Source organism: Microcaecilia unicolor, chromosome 5 (genome assembly GCF_901765095.1).
Source record: "Microcaecilia unicolor chromosome 5, aMicUni1.1, whole genome shotgun sequence".
NCBI classification, from domain to species: domain Eukaryota; kingdom Metazoa; phylum Chordata; class Amphibia; order Gymnophiona; family Siphonopidae; genus Microcaecilia; species Microcaecilia unicolor.
Genome location: NC_044035.1, coordinates 93,774,672 through 93,800,100, shown reverse-complemented (window position 1 = coordinate 93,800,100; position 25,429 = coordinate 93,774,672). Strand labels below are relative to the sequence as shown.

At 42.9% G+C, this 25,429-nt stretch overlaps 1 protein-coding gene across 1 annotated transcript in view; it reads right to left on the bottom strand.

Annotated features, from left to right (window-relative positions):
- Window positions 1-23,069, bottom strand: part of BICC1 (BicC family RNA binding protein 1) — a 364,168-nt gene extending 341,099 nt beyond the window's left edge. Inside the window, exon 1 of the mRNA XM_030203106.1 lies at window positions 22,635-23,069. Within this exon, the coding sequence (XP_030058966.1) occupies window positions 22,635-22,827 (193 nt within the window). The 5' untranslated portion in view covers window positions 22,828-23,069. The remainder of the gene's footprint in view (window positions 1-22,634) is intronic.
- Window positions 23,070-25,429: the final 2,360 nt, after the last annotated feature.

Here is a 25,429-nt window from a genome sequence, read left to right as displayed (position 1 = left end):
ACATAGAAAAAAATATCACATATAAACAAGCATCATATAAAAAAAAAGAGAAAGCAACATACCTTAATACTAAATGCTTATACAAAGTGTGAATCCGTAAGTATGACTGGTTATAATTCAACATTAACACACAAACACAATATCATTAAAGAACAAAAGGTCAATATGAAATACATAATTGAAAGAGCGCAAGGAATATAGGTATACAATGAAATATATATATATATATATATATATATATATATATATATATATATATCCCAATAATTTTAAAAAGAATACGACATCAAGATGCAAAACATCTCATTTGGAACACCCAAATAAACCAGTATAATGCTTCACTATAGAACATCCTTATGCACTAGAGGATATAGCAGACATGTAAGACATCTCATGTGGAGAACACAAATGAACTAGTGCAGCACCTCAATATAATGGTTATACACTAGACTGTTAAGTGCGACCAACATATATAAAGGCTTGTAGAGTGATAAGAAATGTTATAAATGTACAAGAACTCAAAGTAGGACACTGTATTGAAACATGGCATATATTCACGCTTTTTCTTAGCATTTATGCTGAGATTTTGCCTGTGTGCGGTAAATACTTTGTTTCACTAAAGAGCAGCCAGGTTAAGCCATTGGCAAAGTCTGCACATACTTTGTCTCCACAGGTTTAAGGCCCCCTTCCCCCTCCCCCCCCCCCCCCCCCCAACAAGAAGAGCTCAAGACTTGGGTTACAACTGACAACTTCTTGCTTTATTCAGACATCAGAATTGTACACTAACCCCTGGATTGCAGTTCAAATTCAAGATGCGCAACTTAATTGGATAAGCATCAATGAGCAATAATCAAACGCTAATTGACACTGCATGTGCAAATCGTAATTGGTGCCAATTAAATGGTTGTGCGCTATATGATGGGCACTCAGCTCTCATAGCGTACAATCCAAAAGGGAGCGTGGCCATGCGAGAGACATGGATGGGTCACGGGCATTCCAAGAATTTGGGCGCAGTGTTATAGAATATGAGGGATCCACACCCAACTTGTATGTCAGGATTTATACCAGGTTTCAATTGGCTTAAGTGTGGTGCTCAGAGTTCAGTGCAGAAATCTGCTCTAAGCGCTATCCTATAAAGGGAATGCACCCTTTTAGAATAGCACTTGGTGCTCAAAATTTGAAGCTGGAGAAAACCTGCTCTATTTATATAATTTTCCTCTAAATATACACAAGGTAGAAGGATAGGGCAATGTGTCTGACATTTTTCTGGAGTTTAAATCCACTATTTCTGGGATAAGCAGTATAAAATGTTTTGTATATTTTTGGGATCTTGCTGGGTATTTGTGACCTGGATTGGCCACTGTTGGAAACAGGATGCTGGGCTCGATGGACCTTTGGTCTTTCCCAGTATGGCATAGGAAGAGAAGGGACAATTATCTGATGGATGATTCGGCGCTGTAAATGCAAAGTTTCTGCATGTGGTAAAGGACAGAAGAGATGTACCTCCCTCCAAAAAATGTCTGAATACATTTCTTTGCAAGAAACAGTTCCAATAGTAGCGATCACGAGCATACTGTTTTTAATCACCTCTTCTTATAGACCTCTTTCTGACTCTGTCATACGGGGGACTAAAGGTACTTATTTCATATAACAGATTCTGTATAGTTTCTCTGACCTCCATTGTCACCCAATCACAAGGTCTATTCTGGGGTGGCATTAGGAGCCGTAATTGAAAACTAATTCCCATAATTACTGCTTTCTGTTTGTTTTCTGGATCTAGATATACTCTGGGCCATTTATGTTCCCACATAAATCTTATTAAACATCTGTCTAAGTTTCTGCAAAGACTGAGTGTCACTTGTATATGATCTACCTTGTAGGCTAAATGTAAGGTAAAGAGAAGATAGAATCAATAAAAATAAAGACAGAGATAGGTTTAGATAGATAGATACATTTTATTTCTTACCCAAACACAGGTCTTCAAGTTGATACAAATACAGACATCAGATTCTGGTTTCAGCCGCACAGGGCTTCGCCGTCTGACAGAAGCTTCGGAGAAGACTCTCAAACTAAGCCAAAATCTCCCCTCTTTTATACTCTATCTTCTCCATAGAAGTGAATGGTGAGATACCTAGCTCCTAATATTTCTCACTTTCTGAGATCATACTTTCCCATGCGATCTGCTATCTGATATACCCAACTCCTTCCGTTCTCAGCTACTGCTAATTATCAACATGTTTTGGGAAGCGTTGAGATAACAGTTTCACATCTTCCGGCTGCAATACTTTTCATACCTTTCTCATGAACTCTGTATTACCTCTGTATCATTGTATACCAAAACTAATAAGCTCCATTTTATTCATCTGATCTTTCATTACAGATGCTATATTTGATTTAAAAATTGTACCAATTTGTGTCAGAAGTCATTATTCAGACCTGCTCTTTGCAGATTCTCAAATATTAATTCACTTGCTTGTTCTTTGGCCTAGTCAGTATTTTTTTCCAGTTGTTCTTGGCTGCATAGCTTTGGCCATCACTATTCCAGTGGTAGCCTTAAAGCTAGGCCATATATTAACATTCCCCTCTTCACCCTATCCATAGGGTGACACCAGGGTTAACGTACCTTGGTACCATCCATTCCAGAAGGTATTCTATGAGGCCATAAAATTATCTGAGTCTTAAGGTCAACTGGTACAATTTGTTTCGTTTTCGGTTTGAAAGTATCATCTTGGCAGTACTTCAATTATGTCAATCCTACTAACACTTATGGTTACTACAATATAATTTTTCTTCAACCTTTTAATATGCAGGTTCTATCTTATTCTTATGTATGTCAATATATTTATATTGTTATAAATCACAAATTCATTGGTTATATACTGATTATATCTTAATTATACATTTGCATAGATTTGCACAATTTATCATATCATCTTATACAGCTTTATATGGTTACATTATATCCCTGTGCGCTATTATCTGATTATATAGTTGTAGACATCTCTCCAGTGTCTCTAACAGTTGCATAGCGATTGGTCCTTCCCAAAGGGAGATAGTCCAATGGGTTATCTCCTGTGGTGTTGGGAAGGAGGTTTTCGTGCAGGGTATACTGTCCCGCTACTGTCTTTTTCATTATTGCGGTTTCAATTAAGCGTTCTACTAAGCCTCTAGCACAAGGGATTATGCAACATCCTACTAAAACAAAAATTGCTACCACTATGATTATAGTCGTGGCAGCTGAAATGATAAATGTTTTCCATTTACCAAAAGCTCTATCCATCCAACCTGTCCAGGATGTATCAACACCAGAGTTCTCTGCCAATTCTTGCGACAGTGAGGTTAAGCCTTCTAAAGCTCTGGTAATTGATCCATCTGGAGCTGTATTGTTGGGGATAAAGGTGCAACACTGGGTGCCTATCTTTTGACACACCCCTCCATCCGCTGCTAGAAGTTGGTCAAGAACTAATCTATTTTCCAACGTCATCCGGCTAGTGGCGTCTAATTGTGTTGCAATTCCTTGAACTGCATCCCTAGTGTAATTCACAAATCTCTGCTGATTGTAATATATATAGTTGATCCAGTCAAGATTCTTATTGATAGTCGCCCACCAAAAGAAAACTGATTCAAATCCTGCAGCTATCTGGTTTCTGGCTTTAAACTCATCAGGAACCCCTCTTGGAACTCCAATAGCATCTATATAGACCCGATCATCAAAAGATCCAGGCATTGCATTTCTCTTCACTCGTGAGGAAGAGCTGCTATGAGGAGGAGGCAAGGATGCTATAATGATTGGAATGACCAATTTGACTAGGGCACATCTGCCTGTCCAATTGTTAGGAAGTGTATGGCGGATAGTGCGGGTTCCACAGTACCACCATATGTCTGCTCTAGCTTGTGAGAACCGTGTTAGGTTCAGATTTTTCAGAGTCCCCATTTCCTAAGGTTGTGTTACAATTGGTTAAGTTTCCTAAAAACCGTGTCTTTTTCACCCCATATCGTTCCAGACATGTATGATATTTGGTAGCAGGATTTGGAATCCTGAATGCAGGTGGGACCCTCATCCGAGGGGGTAAGTAGGGGTGGTGCTCGTCAAGATGTTGACAAGACTGATTTATGTCCTCTTTAACCTGCAATAACTGCAACATACACCAAAATCCATCTGGATCATTTTGGAGATCTAAGGGGAAAGGAACAACTGTTGGTTCTGCTCTTGCATGGGAACAAAAATAACAATTAGAGATATTCAGACTCTTTGTTGTATAATGTGCCCAATCGAGCCATAGGTTTGTCTCTCCAAATCCTGTTTCTAGCGCCACCAAATCTTTAGAATCATTAATTGGTACAATCTGGTAGGGAATTTTTATTTCTGGGATCTTTGTCGGCACTAAAGGATTGGTCGCTGTAGGTTGGGCTGGGGGTGGAACAATCTTGAATTTTCCAATGGGGTCTCTACCTGGGGCATCAATTCCTATGGAATAAGTTCTGTATGTAACATCCGTTACTCCTCTAAAAGTGATAGCCACTGGATTACATTTGGTCATTTGGCAGAGGCCAGTGACTCGCAATTTCATGATGGAAATGCTCCTTTTTAGATCTGGAATCTCAGTACCTGAGTAGGGAACCCATGAACCTGTATACCACCATACTTGTGCCCAACTTCCACAATTGGGGAAGGGACACAGGTATACTTCAAAAGCTGACAAATATTGCTGCACAGGATGTTCCCCACACATTGTGTAAGCACACACATCAAGGGTGATAGTGGTTGTGTCCTTGGTAGTGGGTAATGTTATTTCATAAGTGGTTGTAAATTGTTCTTGAAAATTTGCTAGGTACTGTGTTCCATGTATCATGGGTGTGGTGAGCACACACAACAGGAGGGCTAAGCACTTCATGTTGGTAGTTTTCATAATGAGGCACTGTATCACAATTGTACGAAAGGTAAGTAACGGCTACTGATTAAGGAGAGCGACAAATTTATCCCAAGGGTTTTAGCAACAGGTATTTGGGTATGGGGGGTAAATTCTAATAGCCCCTATTTCAGTAGGATCTGGGATTTGGAAAATACCATATACTTCCAAAGGTCTCGATCCAACCTCTCTGATAAACAGGAAGGGAATCCAGTCAGTGCCCAGTACAGCGTATGTAATTACCCAAAAATCTACAATGTCACCAGTTTGTGGCCTGATTAGGAGGTCGTCTGTTTGTTCAATTTGTAAGCCTAAGATTCCTCCAAACAGTAACTGAGTGTGTGTAACCGTACGGCTAGGACCTAATGTCCAACTGTCAAACAAAGGTTCACACAGTGTGTGGTATCGGGTGAAGGGGTCCCAATTTGTATCGTCTTCTGGAGCAGGGTCCCAATGAGGATGAATTAATTGTCTTAGATATTCTGGGGGTTCAGGGATCAAGTGTGCACCTAAATTTAAAGGCGACGGTGGGGGAGAATCAGGTGGAGAAGGCGGAGTGTCTGGTAAATTCTGGGACATATATTGATGGTCACTTAGGCGTGTGGAGCTATCTGGGAGGACGAGTGGCTGGGACGGTGATGTTTGACGTGGCTAAAGTAGTATGTGTGGGAGGAGGAGCGTCACTAGCAGGAACCAAAGAAGAAGGAGGAGGGGTGGGTCGTAATTCAAGCAAGGCAATATTATCCTCAAAAGTAGTTGTACGATTGGGGACAATATGGACCGAGCTACTGATAGGATTGGGAACAGTTGTAGAATACAAAACAGGAGGATCAGTGAGGAAAGGAGTAGTTGCAGAGGTTTCAATAGGATCTGGAGGATTGCCAGCTGAAGAGTCTGTCGTGGCAGATGTGTCTGCCCAGGGGGTGGGATGACTGGTGGCAGCGGGGCTGATCTTTGAGATCGTCTGGGGGGGGGCTATATCCAAACGGGCGCGTGATTGTGGTGTACTGTTGGAGTTTTGTGTAAGATGCTGTAGTAGGTGGTAGAGCAGGAGTGGATGCAAATACAGAAGTAGTGGCAAGTATTGCTGGGGTAGTCGCAAGTACTGAAGTAGTTGCAAGTACCGTAGCGTTTCCGGCTGGCAAGGTAACGTTGCCAGTGGGAAAGGCTGTAAGTGTGATCCAAAGATCAAAGAGGTTGCTGTCAGCAGTATAGGGAAACAAGGTAGTGAGAAACAAAATCAAACCTATACACAGTATGATCATGCACACGAGTCCAACAATACACATGAACATTATATAACATGATAACACCACGTTCTTATATCCCCATTGCCTTCTCACTACAGAACTATCCTCAGGGAAGCTGTAAGGCAGGTTTGGAACTCCAGGGTCAGAGAAGAAACCTGGACCAGCCTCAGAAAGGGGGAGGATTGTAATGCTCAATAAGTTTGAATGACACACAGTGAGTAGGGGAAGGAATAAAGTGGAGCACAATATCTAATCACAGGAACCAGGAGAAGGCAATAGAAAGAGTGGAGCTCTGTAAGCCTAGGAGCCATGCCTGACTTATTAAAAAAAAAAAAAAAAAACTAGAGGATCCTGCTCCCTGCATGCTAGAAACAAGTACTGGGTTAAGATTTCTTTTTTTTTTTTTTTTGGGGGGGGGGGGGGGTGGAGGAAGGTCCCTAAAGGAAAAGGATGCCAGAAGAGATGAGGGTGGCATCTCTTAGGAGGCTTCAGGACTTGAGCCAGGGAAGCTAAGAACTGGAAATAAACAATAAGCCCCTTTGAAACATTGTCCAATGTGGAATGCTGGGAGGTTGCTCTGTTTGGGACTGCTGGTCAAATAAAACATAAGGGTAGTGCCTTAGGAGTTAAGCCTGAACCCCAGTTGGAGAAAAGAGGAAGACTCTTGACTAGAACTGTATTTAAATGTTGCTGCTAAGAAGTATATACTTTAGCTAACATTTTATTTGGTTTTGAGACTGTTTTTTTTTAATCAAAAACTTTTGCGTTTCTAACACTGAAGGCCTGTGGGGAAAAGCAATTAAAAAAAAACAGCATTTGTTTGGCTAATTGGAAAACCTGTACTGGCTCACTTTACTTCCATGAGCCTTGTTCTGTATGTTTTGCTAGCTTGTCTTTCTGAAGATGTCCAATGTATACACAAACATTTTGATTTTACTTGGATCATTTGGAAGGAGTGGATTTTTCTTATGGTGATATTTTCAATTAAGCTTTCATGTATTAATGTATGTAGATGTAGTATGTTATTGTCCTATTTTAAAATTTTGAGATACACCCTCAGATCAATTGGAACAGAAATGTTAAATTAAAACAAGAATGGTGGATGGAATTTAAATTTTTTTTGAATGATAATAGGTTCTTGGTTGACCATGTATTATTTCCTTGTATATTTCTGATATTTTTCTTGTCTTCATTTAACTTGTATAGTTGAAATTTCAATTAAAAAAAACACTAGGATGATGAAACCAGAGATTCCCAACTCTCCATTTGCTTAACACAGCTACCCATATTACTACATCTAGGGCCCTGTTTACGAAGGTTGTACTAGAAGTGCTTCTAATCCTGCTGTTCTACAATTCTGAAACAAACATATCAGATCAAATAAATACAAGCTCCCCCACCTCTCCCCCCCCCCCCACCCTGATATTCAGCTGGCGTTAAGCAGCACTTCTTGCTGTTCACCACCGGCTTTAAGCCCGGATATTCAATGCTGGGCCGTTTCCGATTGAGCCTGCAAATAGGTGGGAAAATGTGGGGTACAAATGTAACAAAGTATTCGGTTTCATTTTCAACCATGGCAACTTAACTGGTTAAGTCGATATTCAGGGTTAACCTGTTAAGTGTTTAGCTGTTAAAGATAGGGCTGCTATTTGTGTGGTGTATTTTAACCATTAAATATAGCAGGTTTGGCACTGAATATTCACACCTAACCCGCTATGTTGTGTGATATACAGTAGCTGATCAGTGGCTAGCCACTAACTGCAGACATTCAGCGGGAGATAACAGGTTATCTCCCACTGAATATCCACAGTTAGGCACCAAAACACTATTTTAATCAGCCAGGAGCTGTTCCTGGCCAGTTAAATAGCTTTAAATATCAGGCCCAGTATTTTTAAATAAACTTCTAAAAACTAGGTTATTTCAGGGTAAAAGAATCATGGTTTCATAACCCTGTTTCATAAGTTATACTGAAAACCTCCCAGAATGCTTTGAAATGAACTTACAACCGTAACTAACCTACTTGCTCAACGATAAGCCTATTCTAACATCTCCTGATTTAATAAAAAATTTTATTAAAGTCAATCTAAAGTGCAACAAGTCTATATGCAAAGATTCTCCTACATTTTCAATTATGTTTCATTGTGCTTCATTTCCCTCCAAAGCAAAGATAAAAGGTTCTTGATAGGTACAATTTAGATAATACTAGAGGCCAGAGGAACAATTCATGCTGTGTTTTATGAATGAAAGTATGTACTACTATAATTAACTTGCAATTTATCAATTTATATCTATAAAGGATTCATTCAAGTTTTTACATTCTCAATGATGTAAGTTTGCTCTTTGGTGAATAAGTTAATTCCAAAACCCATGTAAGCACTGATTTATAAGAACATGAAGTGCCATACTCATTTGGCTCACAAAAAGATACATCTAACCCATCATCCTGTCTCTGGCCAGCAACAAGTAATTACATAAGAAACCATGTATATGAACAGGCCAGCCATGTGCTGTCTCACCCTTGTAGTGCGGGATGAGATCTCAGCTTGTGATTTTGTCTTGCTGAATCCTTAGAGCTTGTTATAATACTTATTGCACAGCAAGTGTACTGCCTCATGTGATGTGGTAGGTCTTTTTGTTTGTTTTAAGCCCACTACCTGATTCATTGATTGCCGCCTCCTAGCTCTAATATTGTGAAGTATGTTGCAAAGATAGAGAGGAAACTCGCTTATGATTTTACCAGGCCTACTTAGGTGCCTAAAAGTGTGTAATCCAGAGCCCAACAGAATTAAAAACAAGCAGAGGAGAACCGCAGCAGCTCCAGTTTCCAAGATCCTCCTGATGTGCCCATGATAAAACTAGAAAGGAAGGAGGCAAAGAGAAATTGATAAAGTGTTTCAGAAGGGAGAAAAGGTAGGTGGACCAGTGCATGAAGGAAGGCATAGACATATCTGAAGGACAACAAAAAAAAACAAAAATTAAAAAAAAAAAACAAAAAAAGATTCATACCCAAAATGAAGAGTACTGGCAGAGCAGGATTGTGAAAGTAGAGGGCATCAATTCATACACTGACCAAATTTATAGAAGATCCCAAGTCAGGAAGCTTCACCACATACCAAACAAGTACAATCCCTTAATCAACACCTTAGTCTCATGCATACCATATAGTACACAGAGATATGATCTTCAACAGACACTATGTAGACAGCCCTCAGACTTTGTTAACGCTAGCTCCCAATATCCAGATAAGTAACTAGAACTTCTCTTTAATTATATAGAACCATAATATATGGCTAGGTAGGGGAAAAATGCTACGGAACCTGACACCCTTCTGGCTATTTAGGATTTAAAGACCATCTATACAGTGGGAAGTCTGTGTTTTAATCAGTGTTCTTCCCATCTCTCAGGGAGGAAGCTACAAGATCAAGCCCTAGCACCAACCCATTAGAGGCCAACCGAATTTCAGTTGCCGATTTAGTACCAAAACAGACCCAAAATCCGGATTCAGGTTTCAACAGAAAATGCTCATGCATTTTTGGCTGAAATCGAAACTCTCCGCTACCACTCCCTGCTGGAAGAGGGAGGGTGGTCCTGGATTATCTGGCCATCTGATCTCTACCCCTCCCACAACCTGAAGGCCCTCTCCAGGCCTACCTTTAAATGGCCTGGTGGTCTAGTGGCTTCCAGAAGTCAATAGACCACGAGACCATTTAAAGTAAAGGTAGACCCAGGGATGACCTTTGGATCGTGGAAGGGCAAAGGGGTTGGGGGTTGTGTGGCTGACTGGTTGGCCAGCCCTCTTCCAAGGGGAAGGAGACTTTGTGGTAGCTGGCCCAGGAGGACCCTGGAGGCACCGTTTTTAGTTTCAGCCAGAACCAACCACCACCAGTTTCAGTCCCCTCTGCAACCCATGCCACCCTCAACAAGTCCCTGTTTTTTCGATAAACAGACGGAAACCTCCATCAGGGCTCCTATACACATGGGAACACTGGCATACCTCAAGCTACACCAGGACTACCTGGAGCAGCTGCTCATTAACTAACCCTAATCACACCACATGGCCATTTACATGCTCTCTTTAAAGAATGGCAGCACACAGAATTCTCTCCTCCCACACACACCCCACTCTAAAGTTTGCTCACCCACCAGGGCTGTGGAGTCAGAAGAAAAAAATGTACCACTCCAGCTTCAAAATAATTTTTTTTTTTTTTTTAAAACCTTAGTGTACACATAAGCACCACCATACTGAGAAAAGACCAAGGGTCCATCAAGCCCAGCATCCTGTCTCCGACAGTGGCCAATCCAGGCTTCAAGAACTAAAGTAAGAACAATAGCCAGTCTCCTCTGTGTCCCTATTTTGCCAGAAAACTCCTGCCACCAGACTAGGAGCTATTACAGGCTTCTGCCTGGCAGCCACTGCCCACCCCTTTCCCATGCTCCTTCCATACTTGGCCAGGAAATAAAAGGTGTGGTCAACTTGCTGGTACTGAACTCTTGTGTTTGGGCTGACCTCTGGGTGGGTATCTGAGCTCTGCCCTTGTTATGGAAAAGTAACAAAGAGAAGTTAAAGCAAAACAATTTACTGTAAAAACAGCATTTCAGAATTCTGAATTCAGGCCCCTTTCTTAGTACATTCTATCAATTGTTTCTGTGCAACTTGTACCACAGAATTATGAAAAAGTTAAATGAGTAACCTATCCAGAAAAATGAACTGCATGGTGGAATATACACAACCAAATCCCGGTACCTGGTCAAAATAGCCCCAACAAAATAGTCCCCGACATAACAGCCACTGTCAAAATGGCCTGCCCACAATATAACCCTTGTTGACAAGCTAGCCCCCCGACAAAAGCACCGATCAGGCTTCCCAGAATATGGGACTGCATTTTTTTCCTAATAATCTTACCTTGCCAAACAGGATAAGGTTGGTAGGACTATGAAAATGATGACAATACTGGGGTTTTTTTTTAATTAGCATGTTAACGGAAGAATAGTTTCTTTAAATAGCAGAACAGATCATGAATACCAGTTTGTAGCTACAGAATTTTATTTATATATGCTTTATGCAATTGAATGCTGGTAGGAGTTTATCAGTGAAGATTTCAGTTTATTATATTTTTTGTGATATGTTATTTTTTTCTTAGGGGGCTGTTTTGTGTAGAGGCTATTTTGTCAAGGGTTGTTTTGTGGGAGGGGCCATTTTGTCAAGGGCTATTCTGTTAGGGTGTGAAATGTCGAGGGTTATTTTGTTAAAAGGCTGTTTTGTCAGGGCTATTATGATTGGGTGACCCAAATCCCATATCTTATGTAAAATTTGGATTTATAATCAAATGATGAAGAAAGACTATGGATTGAGTTGATCTAGTTTTTAAAAATAAAATAAAGGGGAAGGGGACATCATAGCTCCACATTATCTATGCAGCTTTTTTTTTTCGCACAAAAATGTGATGTGTTTATAGAAACACAACTTCAAAAAAGATTATTTTTTTTTAAGTTCTTACATGCTCAGGGTATAATCACTACAGTATCTAAAATAAGTGCATGCTTCTGAAGATTTTATTTGCAAAAAGTTTATTTTTACTAGAACAGAAACCTATTAAAGATTAACTTACCCCCAGCAGACAAAAACCCCATTGAACAAATTCCAAACACTGCAATCTCCAGTTCATATCGCCCTGTCTTTTCACCAGTCCACATGACTAACCTAGTTAGTATTTATGTTAAATGTTAAAAGTTAAAGTACATTTCTAAAGATAAAATACGGCTATATAGAAAGTGTTCTCATACTGGCCATTTCTAATGACCAGATGCATTATGTACTCTAAAACTGGGCTCATAATAGCTGAATATAAAACATTTTGGTAGGTCATGTTTTCAATCCAAGGGGCAACTGCATTTCCATGCAGTCCTAAACTACAGCCAAGTGTTCACTCTAGCAAAACATAAGGAATGTTAAGTTCTTATCTGTGTTTATCTTCAATAAAAATACTGATAAGTAGCATTTGCTTTAAGGAAAGTGGCTCTCGCTGAGCGCCAATACAGGGTAATATAGGAACTAAACTCCTAGGCAATGAGGTGCACAATTTCTAGGCACCATAGCGACCTTGCACCTTACGTTCATGCCCTGGACTCCTCTTTCCCATCAACCCCACCCCCGTTAGGCACCACAAAAGAAAAAAACCAAATTCAACACTTCCCCGCCATGCAGCTTAGCACTCTGAGTGCAGTCCCATGTGTGCTCACAATCTCAGTTTTGTAAGACCCAACCAGAAGTTTTGAAACAGTGACCAAGTCATGTGAAGGGGAACACCATTTATTCAACATTGACACAATCAGCTGCAGAGCACTGTGCACTACTGTGGTAATGAAGGAAAAGTTAATTTTTTTTTCTCCTCTAAACATGTGGTCAAGAGAGAGTTTAGATAGTAGCTACTCGAGAGAACACTTAAAGATAAGTTCCTGGAAACCGCTATTTTTCCCCTCCTCTTCTCTCTTCCAAATGGTTTGCCTCTGAACGGTAAAATAATTTAAAATCACCACTGACCATTCAAACAGCACTTAATGAGATCTTTTGGTCCCCTAAGATCAGAGGACCTTGGAGCAATGCTTGATTAAACATAATTGATATTTTTATGCCTCATCTATGTTCAGCCTCTCCTTTAGGAAGATAAATATTTGCTGCCTCATGTATAACAATTCTGATGCCTTCTTCCTCTCATACAAGTTCTGTTTGGATCCAAACATGTAATGTTCTTCCATTCAAGGTGAGAAGAAACAGGAAGCAAAGCAGAGCTTGGGAGGCGTTTCAATTCTATTAGTTGCCGGGGGGGGGGGGGGGGGGAAGATAAAGGTTGGTACTTGGATAGGAAGCAGTATAAGGAGAAAAAAAAACTGGGCTGGGGGTACATGAGAGTCCGGATGAAACCTAGGGCAATGAAATATGGGGAAAGGTTTCCAGGACATAGTGATATGCGAAATAAAAGGGCAATTGTCTCTGTTTCACTTATCAAAGGGATATTTATCAAGGAGGATCCCCTCAGATCTGCAGTAGTGTCTATAAATTGAATGTATTAATGTTTTCCTATTTATCTATAGGCAGAGAAGGTTCAGTAAATCAGTCCCTTAAAGTGCAACTGCACATATGACTGACTTCTGCAGATCTGAGGGGATCCTCCACCTTCTGAAGCTTCAGTGGGACAATGTTTTGAGAGATGGCCAGGGAGAAGCAAGAGATGTCTTAGCCACTGGCTCCTATATTCAAAGAAACTGAACTTGGCAGTAGAATGGATGTGCTTCAACCCTCAAAAATAAATATATTACAACACTCTATTTGCAATCCTTTAATGGCTAATCCTCTAATGCACATGGTTTTTGCTCCACCTTACCATTTAAGATGCATGAACCTAAAAAAATAAAATAAAATAAATACAGGCAGAAAGGATATCTTCACATTTCTACACAAACAGGAAGCGATAAATATGGGTAGCCAGTTTCAGGTTCATCTTCCATTGATAAAAAGCACAGGAACCAGCTTTTCAAAGTGGTTGAGAGTGCTAAACCCAAATTATCCCTCCCTGGACACAGTGAAGGAATTTGCCCAAGGTTGGCAGTGCTCAAATACACAGAGCTGACACATAAGGGAAAATAAAAAGCTGTTGCTCAACTGTCTACATGAGCAGGAATACTAAATTCTGTTTCTATGATTCATCAACCTTATTTGAAGCTATCAAAGAGACATTAAATCTTTAACGCCTCACCCTCAAAGACAAATTTAAAGTTGCTCACCATTTTAAAACAAACTCTCTTTTGATTTTTTTTTTTAGACATTTCTAAAAGTGAACTCAGGTAGTACAGAGCAGGGGCATATCTGCGTGGGGCCTCAGGGGCCTGGGCCCCCGCAGATTTCGCCCTGGACCCCCCTACCGCTGCCAACCCTCCCCCTCCGTTGCTGTCATCTACCTTCGCTGGCGGGGGACCCCAACCCCCGCCAGCCGAGGTCCGCGTCCTCCTGCCGCTGCCTTTAAAAGAATTCCGTCAGCTGGCGGGGGACCCCCAACCCCCGCCAGCCAAGCCGAGGTCCTTTCATTTCTTCCACTAAAGCTGGCGCCGAAAGTTTCTTCTGAGTCTGACGTCGCTGCACGTTGTACGTGCAGGACGTCAGACTCAGAAACAGAATGAGCTTCATTCTGTTTCTGAGTCTGACATCCTGCACGTACAACGTGCAGCGACGTCAGACTCAGAAGAAACTTTCGGCGCCAGCTTTAGTGGAAGAAATGAAAGGACCTCGGCTTGGCTGGCGGGGGTTGGGGGTCCCCCGCCAGCTGACGGAATTCTTTTACAGGCAGCCAGCAGCGGCAGGAGGACGCGGACCTCGGCTGGCGGGGGTTGGGGTCCCCCGCCAGCGAAGGTAAGCGACAGCAACGGCGGGGGGAGATTGGCAATGGCAGCGGGGGGGGGGGGGCTATAATGTGCCCCCTCACTCTGGCCCTGGCCCCCCCTACCGCCGCAGTTCAGATACGCCCCTGGTACAGAGAAACAACTGCTGATATCAATTTCATATAAATTACATGTTGCTCTTACTACAAGGTGATGGAACAGGGATATTATGAATTCAATTTAAACAAAAGAAACCTCAAGAATCCAGGGTGCCTACAGAGACAGTCTACCCTTTATTGAACATCATAGGTTTCATGAAGCCTTTTGCTTAAAATGAACTATTTGTTCACAATATCCCTGTTCCATCACCTTATAGTAAGAGTAACTTTTGAGGTATAGTTTCTGGAATATTTCTGCTCTTTAGCTCTTGAATTTGTAATATAATTACATATACCATGACAATCAGGACGTGGTCAAGGTTGGTACAAGCAGTGGTGCAGTAAGAAAAAATGCTGTTGCCTCCTCCACCCCCACACACACATATCTACCTTACTATGCTACAAGAGGGAGGAAAAGAAATGACTGTCTCACACTTTAGAATGTGTATGGTGCTTCCGTTCAAGACAGAGCAGCAGTGGTGAGGAGGATGAAGCTTGTGCAGCTGCTATCACAAGGAGGGACAGTTGAAGCTAGGGGATATGGAGCTGAAGTTAGAGGAAGCTGGAAGAGAGCTGGGGTTGAAGGTGGGAGGAGTTTTGGGATAACAAACTATTTCGATGTCATCTGCAAAATTTCTCTCTCCTTTTTCCAGATCATTAATGAATGTTAAATAATATGGATCCCACATTTATCTCTGAGACACGCTACTAGTTAGTCCTTTCTATTAGAAAAGCTGTTTAATCCTACTGTTCGCTTCCTGTCTATGCACAGTGAGACATCATTGTCCCTTCACTTTAAAAATAGAAGTACCAATTTTCCTATGGCAAGACTTCCCTTTTCTAAATTCACGAGTTACAAATCTTTTAGATTATTGTAATTCTCTACTATGGTCTCTTCTCTTTCCCCAAATAAGACTACAACTCCTTCAAAACCTGGCAGGTAGGCTTTTGACTAGGCCTAGGAGCAATGATCATTCTCTCATCCTGTTGGAGTTACACTGGCCCCAGTTTGAAATTCAAGGTCATGCCATTTTCAAGTATCCAATAAGCTTTCTTTGGTGACTCCATCTTTTGAGAGCAACAAGCTAAAAGTAACAACAATATGCATTTACTTCCTTCGTTCCATATTTGTGGGAGGTGCACACTGTGAACTACGGTCAAAAACAAGTTACTGAGTCGATATTCAAAGAGATGTAAACAGTCAGGAGAGGGTCCTGCCTGTTTAAACCCTGATCAACAGGCAGCACTTAACATCTCCTCCGACCACTGCAGCCCTGTCCAGTTAGTGCTGGGGCAGTCCATGGGAAAAGTCAGGGTGAACCAGGAAGATCTAGGCTTTGGTGCTATTCAGTGCCAAAGCCCATATACCTAACCAGACAGGTAAGACCACACATAAAGCAGCTCTCTTTGCCCAGTTAGGTATGCAGGTACCAGTACTGAATATCGACTGGCACCTATATAACTTCCAGGTCGGCAGAGAACCTGGATATTTCAATGAGAATAAGGATCCCCTCACCCTTCTTGAGTCCTGTATCCTCCTTTCTTTATCACTCACCTTATCACTCTTCCTTATCCTAGGCATTTGCACCACTTTTGCTTTCTTACTAATCATGCTAAGAAAAACATACAAACTAATTTAGTGGCAATAATTGGGCTGCAGCTTTACTGAGAACATCTGAACAAACAATTTTAGGTGAAACTGAAGACTATTTTTTTCCTCCAAATTTTTAGGATTAGTTACCTGATAGCGCTCGAAGAGGGGAGGGGCAGCTTGTATTTGATGCGAGGACAGAAGTGTGTTAGTACTGTTTTGGATGGAATTTGTTGAGTTCTTGCCTCATGGCACTCTTAATTTGTCTGACAAAATGGGTGCTATATCAAGTCTTTTAAACTATTAATGTCAGTGCCAGACATGGCCCAGCACTGAATATCTGGGTTTAATAGCAGCCTAAAACTGCTGACTGCTGTAGGCTGAATGCCACCCCATTGGTATTTTGAAAAAAAAAATGTAGTCAATCTTGTATGGATTGTCAATATCTACATGCAGAGTGTTTTGTGTCAATGCATTAAGTGCATTTTTCTTATTTGCATATAATTTTATTATCTGTTCTCTGATGTACATTAACTCACTTATGTCAAGAGTAGGTAGAGATAGATAGATATGCTGAAAAGCAACATTTTAAAGTTCTTTTTTCCTGAAAGAGAAATGTCTGCTAGCAAAAATTTTGAAATGTGTTGTAGCTTAAAAGGCCTTATGTCATATTTTTATACCCAACAAAGAAGCCTGTGCATGTTGACTGCTTTTGACTTATTTCAATAGTATCCAATAAACACATTGTTAACCCCATTCATCACTAGACTTTTGACTGCAACAAAATGTGCAATTCGACTGCAGTAAGTGCAGCAGTACAGGATTCAGCGTCTGCAGGCCACATTGAAGGCTAGGAGGGGGATAATACAACAGCTTGCACTCTTCAGCCCCCATAGGCCGATGATCAGAAGCAAGCACAGGCGCTAGAGGCTGCTAGTGCCATACTAGCACCTGCGTTTGCTACTGCCCCATGATCAGAGCCCCTGAGCGCGTGAAACATGCTCACGGGCTCTGAATTCAACTAGAATGCAAATTCATACAAAACAGGGATCTTAGAGCAAATAGCATGCTAAACCTATTCATCCCCAATGATCAGCGACCAGAGTGTCAAAGATTGGCGCGCTGGCCACAGCAAACCCTACACCAGCTTGGAGCTGGCATTACGGTTTGCAGACCATTGGGGAGGAATGGTGAGCCCTGTCCAGCATGCATTTGCATGCTAGCAGGCCCCATTCCCCCCAATGCAGCAACCCCCCCCCCCCCCGCAAGAACAGATGACCAACCCCCCCACAACCACTAGGAACCGACGACCCGACTGACAATCCCCCCCCCCCAAGCGACAGGGGGCTGAAAGTCCAGTGGACCTCCGGTCCCCCCGTCACAGGTTGAGGGGGGGCTGGAGATCCTGTGGGCCTCCAGCCCTCCTAACCCCCCCCCCCCAACATTGTAAAAAGTACCTGGTGGCCCAGTGCACTGCAGTCAATCCCCCCAACCCCTACCTTGAGCTGGAGGAGGGAGGTGCCGAAGGAAAAGGAGGGAGGCCACCTCCCTCTTCCAACTGAAGGTAGGGAGTGGGGGGATTGACCATGGCCCACTGGGCCACCAGAAACTTCTTACAATGCTGGGGGGGTTGGAGACCCCCGGATATCCAGCCCCCCGTGTTGAGGAGGGGGTCGGGGGGACCGGAGATCTACCGGACATCCAGCCCCCTGTCACTGGGGAGGGGGGGTCGTCAGTCACCCACTGGACCACCAAGAATTTCTTACAAATGCTGGGGGGGGGGGGTTGGGGGGATGGAGACCCACTGGATCTCCAGCCCTCCCTGAACCTGTGTCGGGGGGACTGGAGGTCTGCTGGACCTCCAGCTCCTGTGTTTGACAGGTCTGGGCTTTTGACAGCCCAGACCTGTCAAACAAGTGCAGGGGGCTCAGGAACAATGCTCCTGCACTTCTACCCCATCATCAGAGAGAACAGCGTGCTTAAATTTGCATGCAATTATCTCTGACCATAGGTCCAACAACACCCCGTGCTGTTCCAGCGCTATTTTTAGAGAGCTGTTTGGAACAGCGTGGAGCTTTTGATCATCTGCCCGCCAATGAGCCACAGCTCCCTCCACAGTCCCTCAACATACAATCAGTATGCTTTCTCCATACAGCATAGACAGAATCCCCCTTGTAGTTACATACAACCCAGAGCTGGAGAAACTGAGCAAAATCATGAGACCTACAGCCCCTACTGCAGGAGGATGAATTACTGAAAGAGATATTCCCATCCTCACCAGTGCTGGCCTTCCGACAGCCACCCAACTTAAAATACGAGCTAATCAGAAGTAAACTGCCAACACAGACTGAAAAAGAAAAGGGCACGTTTCCCTGTAACAGATCCAGCTGCAAGCTATGCCAAAACATTTCACAAGACCCCACAGTCATTCACAAAGGAAAAACATTCAACATAAAGGAATCTTTAACATGCTCATCTTCCAATGTGGTATATATCATTCAGTGTAAAAAATGTAACTAAGGATGCTATATTGGAGAAACAGGCCAGATGCTTAAAAGACAAGATTCAATTTACATAGAGACAACATGAAGAAAGCTGGTGCCAGTCAGATTCCCACCCCTGTGGGCCAACACTTTACAGGACCAGGACACTGCACCAGTGATTTCACAGTAAGAATCCCGAAAGGTAACTTTAAAACAATACAGGAACGTAAGACCTTTGAAGTCAGAATGATTTAATATTTTGACACCCGACAGGACTTAACAAGGATCTGGGTTTTCTAGCCCATTATAAACCATAAAGTTTTATTTCTCTGTTTATCACTCTCCTCTCAACTACCCACACCCATCCTGTTAGACTATCAATGAAATGAAATGCTTTGATGTACCCATGCATACCTCTTACCCACCCCCACCTTGCTAGACTGTCATTGAAATGCTTTGAAGCTTCACTTATATATACTATCAACTAACATATTTGCTTATTTCCGATCTGACGAAGAAGGGCAACCTTGGAAAGCTAATCAAGAAATGTATTAAGTTATGTCCAATAAAAAAGGTATCATATTTTCTTTTCCATGTTTTATTTTGTTTGATCTATTGATAACCTTTAAGAGTGGACTAACACGGCTACCACACCTCCATACTGCATTAAATCCAAACATATATTCTACATTCACAGAACTACTTGGTCTCTCCTCCAACAATTGGTGCAGCAGAGCTAGGACGTTTCCTCATAAAACATGCTATACAAACATAATTTGCATATTTATATCTATATTCTAATACAAACTCAGTAACATCGATATATAGGAGCTACTGCAGGTTTGAGGGGATCTTCCATCATCTCCATTCTTGAACTTCAGTGGGACAATGTTCTGAGAGATGGCCAGGGATAAATTGTAAGTTTTATGTTAGCCTTGAGTGAATCTCTTCAAAAGCAGTTAATAAATCCCAATAAATAAGCAAGAGATGTCTCAGCCACTGGCTCCTACATTTTTCTGCATATTGCGAAGTAATACAAAAATGTGCAAAAATTCACTCAGCCCCCCAGAGCAATTCTACCATTCTGCATAACTTCCAAAACTTGCATAACAAGGAGCATAAATGTGCAGTGGGCCCTAGAACATCAGTACAGCTATTAGGAAAACTGAACAAGTCAGATTAGTACAGATCCTTACAACAGAAACTCCATACCAAGTTGTTATCTGGCCTCCATCACTCATAGAACATAGATAGACCTTCAAAGACAATGAAACCCCCCCCCCCCCGTTTACTAAGCTACAATAGCGGCTACTGCGCAGCAATGCCAACACAGTCCATTCAAAGTGAATGGGTTGTTGGCACTAGTGCAGCTTAGTAAAAAGGGGGTGGGGGAGTAAGTTACCATAAGATAAATTAATAGAAACATGTAGTTAAAAATTCAACACCCCCCCCCCCTCCTAGAAAACATACTGTTGCATGTAGGACACCACCAGAAACACAACAATATTTTCTCTTGCATTGCTATAAAGATAAATGTCAGGGCCAGCACTAGGGGAGGGGAGAAAGAGGAGGAGGAGGAGTTGCCACTAGGGTAATTGCTCTGGGTCCCAAGCCTGCCTGAATCTGAAGAAGGCACAGCCTCTTAACAGGCTTTGAGTCCCCCTCTCAAAACTTCTACCTTGGACCCTGGCCCTAACACCAGCTCTTCTACATTCCAAAGAGAGACTTAGTCCAATCACCAAATAGAAAATAAAATTCTTCTTTCTAGCTTTGTTATCTGGTCATTTATTTTTCTTATCACATTGTCCCCATCTCTGGTTTCTATGTTCCTTTGTTTTCTCTTAATTTCTTTTCCAGTATCACCTGTTCACTTGACATTTCTTCTCTCTACATGTCCAGCCCCTGTCCCTTCTGTGTCCCTGTCCTTATCCTCCTGTGTCTAGCATCTCTCCCCGTGTCCTTGCTCATATTCTCCCTCATGTCCACATCTCACCTTTGTGACTCTGCTGTTATCCCATGGCATGACCAGAATCTTCAATCATGCTCAGCATCTCCTCTGTGTCATGTTTTCTGTGGCCTAAACATGAGCTTTTTTTTTTTTTTAATAGCTCGGACACACATTTAAATGCAGGAAACACATGCCAATGTGTGTTTTCGTTTGAGTCTGCTGTTTCTCATGACCAGCGCTTAAGGGCTTGGATGGGGTTCCTTCTGCTTCCAAAAGCAATCAAAACTATTCGACCTGGTGTTATTTTTTTGCAACAGTAAGGCAGTTTTGTTTTGGGAGTGCTTTTCCGAGCATTGTTGGGGGGGGGGGGGGGGGAGATACAAAATGACTTTATTAACATGACATTGACTACATTAGCAAGCTACTTGCATTGATAGTCTGCGTGTTCATTTGTTCCCACGCTCTGCCTCTGAATATTCTGCGCAAATAAATGCAGGCGCTGACATCTAGCACCCGTGTTTACTTTTGAGCATCGGGGACTCAGCGCATTTAGTGTCACCCAGAATCAAGACTACTAGAGCCTGGGGTTATATTTAGCATTTAGTGTTACCCAGAATCAAGACTACTAGAGCCTGGGGTTATATTTACCAAATATATTCTATTGATTTTATTTTACTCCACCTACACTACAGAGCAATGGCAATTAGTATGAAGTACTAAACGCCCTGAAAAGATACCCACTAATTCCGTATTTAGAATTTCCTCTCTCTTCACACACTACTAAAAAACATCCAAAATGTGAGCAATGCTGTTTTGTTTAACTTTTTTTTTTTTAAACTATGCTCAGAGGTTAATAGCTTACACAGAAGTACCTCATGCATTTTAATTATTTTTCTAGTTCCTTACTAGGTCACATTACAAAGTGTACACCTTCTGTTAAACCAAAAGGTTGGACAGGCCAAAAATTCTCCTCTTAAACTTCTGAAAACAAACGGCACCACAATACAAAAATAACTTAATGTACTAAGCCAAATGGACCACATTCCTGAACAAACACTACTGACTGCTGAGCACTCGAAAACGCTTTTAATTAGAAACGTAGTTTTAAGCCAGGTATTGTAGGGAAAAACAATTTTTCAAGCCTAAAGTTGGGACCCAGAAGAATTAACCCGAAACATTTACACTTTCACTATGTCCTGACAGATAAATCACTGCTTGGCGTCAGGAAGACGAACACGTTATGTTCATAAACAGCAGGCAGAGCCAAACGCTCCCAACTCAGCAAGCCTCCAACACTCCCAACACGGACACAGGAAATTCTTGAATTCATTTCAGCTGTTGTCGAAATAGTAAAGTGTACAGTCTCAGCATCACCAACCAGATGCGGGTTGCAAAAGAATGCAATTTGTAAACGGGTTGAGGAGGTCGCAATACAGGAAGTTCTTCAGATTTGGGATAAGGAGATTTTTTTTTTCCCTTCCTTCCTTCCAGACTCTGGGCAAGCTTTGCAGCCGCCCTCTGGCCGTGGTTTCCCCCCTGCTGCATCAGTGACATTTAGCGCACTCTGATCCATCCACACATCCCTTACCTAGAAGAACCGCTATTCCCACTTCCCTGTGTGTCTGACTAGCCCGCTCTCTCAGATGCGGAGGTCAACTAGCAGTAGGGTTTCGCCCCCCTCGCGACACCCCTTTTGCTGTCACGTTTCCAAAAGTTAGAACAGCGCAAAGCAATAAGCGGGGGGGGGGGGGGGGTCTAAACCGGGAAGTAACCAGGTGTTTTCCAAGCTGGGGAGGGAGAAGAACCCCAGACTGCTTTTTTTTTCCACTGTCCGTGCCAGGTTACACGGATCCCCCGCACAGCTTTCCTTCTCCCTTCACTTAATCAAACTTTTCAAAGTCACGATCCGTAAAAACTTTACCTTGCAACATGGCCTCGAGTTTCTTCCTGTCTACTCTGAACCTCTCCTCGGTCCACTCGGGGTCCTGCGGTGCTGCCGGACCACTGGAATCATCTTCGGAGCCCGGGAGCGGCGAGTCAGTGCTGCGTTCGCTGTTAGAACCCGGGTCCGACTGCTGCAGGTAGCCACTGAGAGGGTCGCACAGAGCTGCCATGATGTGCCCCGCACACTCCGCCGCCGCCTCCGTCTCTCACTTCTCTACGCCAAAACCCGAGGCAACCTCTTAAAAAGGTAAAACACGGACACTGCCGGATCCTCTTATTAAAAACTTGACGGCTGATTGTTTTCTGCTTCCGCTGCTTCTAAGTGGACTGCCGACATGTTTTTCGCCTTGCTTGTTTTTAAATTATCGTTGCTTTTATAAATTCTGCGGACAAGTCCCCCTGGATCCTCCTGGTATTCCTATGTTAAGAGTACAACTTAAGTTAAAAAGAGTCGAATCCCCCCTCTCCCCCCCGGCAGGCAAATGTTCCGCCCTAAACGTCGGGTCCGTCCCCCAGAGGCAGGCAAAGTTCCGCCCCAGGGGGCGTGACTCGCGGCGAGCCCCTGTGCTGAAAGTCTTTGCAGACTAGGGGTTTGAAGGCCGAGTGCGGGAAATGTTGGCGTTCCGGAGTTGTTTAGCCTACCTTCTTGCAGTGTGTATGGGGTTTGGGGCGGTATTCACTATTCAACAAGGACTGTTCCGAGTGTCTCGCTGTTAATTTCAAGCCTCATTCTGGGGGCTTCAATAATTTTTTTTTTTTTTTCTTGCAATCCAAGCCTCATTCTGGGACTCCAATAGTTTCTCTCAGGACGTTCGGGCGTCCCTATCTACTACTTAATCATTATGATGAGTGCTCAGCTGCTGTTCTCGGAACCGTATAGTCTCAGGGTATCTGCTCTTTTGTCCGTTTTCCCAGTGTTGTGTAGTAACGAACTGGCGTAGCCAGACAGCCAATTTTGGATGGGCCTGAGCCCAAAGTGGGTGGGCACAATATTTTCTCTGCCCTGCCCTACCGCAAAATATAAATACATTAGCTAATAAGGATCCTCAAGCTCTATCAGCTGAAGTCAAGGTGGCCAGAACTCCCTTTTACCAAACTTGGCAGGCAGCAGCAACAACATCAGTAAGCCACTGATGCCAGCACCCTATGCGTGCTTAGCTGTCGGTGACTCAAGCATGCTGTCACCGACTGCAGAGCTTGGTAGAAGGACGTTCTGGCCGTCTTTGGAGGAAGTCCTCAGCTGGGGAGGCTTGGGATCCCTACCAGCTATACAGCAAGGGTCAGAACTGGTGTTAGACATGCTAGGGCCCCCTCCCTGATCCCCTCTCCTCCCTGCCTGCCCTCCGATTTCCCAACCTGCCATTACTGTCACACCAACAGACCCTCACCAAATACAGAACAAGGGATCACGTATCAGAAATAAAAATATTGAGACAAAAATTGAACTCGGAACCCCAAAAAGTTAAACTTAGCATGTACTTCAACACTGGAGAAATAAAAACAGAAATGCATTTCCTTTCTCCTGAACACAATACAAACACATTTGCTATGTAGATTTCCCAAAGCCAGCGTATTCCATTTAAAACATTCAAAATACATTGCTTTTTTCTACCTTTGTGGTCTGGACATTTATTTTTCCATCATGTTGGTTACAGTTTCTTTTCTGCTTTCCTGTCTGTCGTCTTCTAATTCTCTTTCGAGCGGCTGCTGTCCATTTGTCTTCTTTTACCTTCACTACACCTGCTTCTGACATATTGACTTCTTATTTTTAGCTCTTTCCTCTCTTTTTTTTCTTCTTTCTGCCTTGCTGTCAACTCAAATTTCACCCTCTCACTGTTCTCCTCCTTTTTAGTTTACAGCTACCTATCAGATTTTCATCTTTTTCTCTCACCCACTAGCTTTTCCATTTCCCCATCTCACTCCTTCCTCAGCCCTCCATTCCCTTTCATTACCACATTTCTAACCTCTGTAATCACTATCTTTTTATTTATTTCCTTGCCACCCTCTTCCTCTCCCTCCTGGCCTCTCCCACATGGTTCCGCCATCTTCCTTCCCTCCACCCTTCTAGCCCAGCATCTGCTCCCTCTTTCTCCCCACCCCACTCTTGCAGCCTTACATCTTTTTGCCCCTTCTCTCTTCCCTCCTGCCCTCTCCCTCATGTTCCAACATTTCTCCCTCTCTCTTCCCTCACTCCCACTGTCCGGCACCTCTCTATCACCCTTCTGCTCCTGAATCCAACATCTCCTCCTTTCTCCCCTCTCCAGCTCCTGTGTTTCTCTCTCCCTCTCATTCACCGCCAGGTCCAATATATCTCCCTCTCTCCCACTTTCTACCATTTCTCCCTCTCTTGTGCCATGGGTCCAACACTTCTCTTCCCCCTCCCCCCATGCAGCATTTTCTCTCTTCCTCCCTTCCACTGCCATGCCCAACATTTCTGCCTCTCCACCTCCCTTGTGCCCCATCCAACATCTCTTCCTGCCCTCCACCATCATGTCCAATTTTTCACCATCTATCTTCTCCTCCTCACCACCCCCTGCCCAAGTCCAACATTTACCATTTCTCCTTCCCCACTACCCCCCTATGTCCAACATTTCTCCCTCTCTTGTCCCTCTCCGCTCCCAATGCAAGATTTTTTTCCTTTCTTACCCCTCTCTACTCTATGTCCCACAATTTTCTCTCTCTCTCTTGCCCCTCTCCACCTCATGCCCCCCCATGCAGCATCTATCTTAAGGAGACCTCCCCCCAACTCTCCATCTCTTCAATGGGGCACAG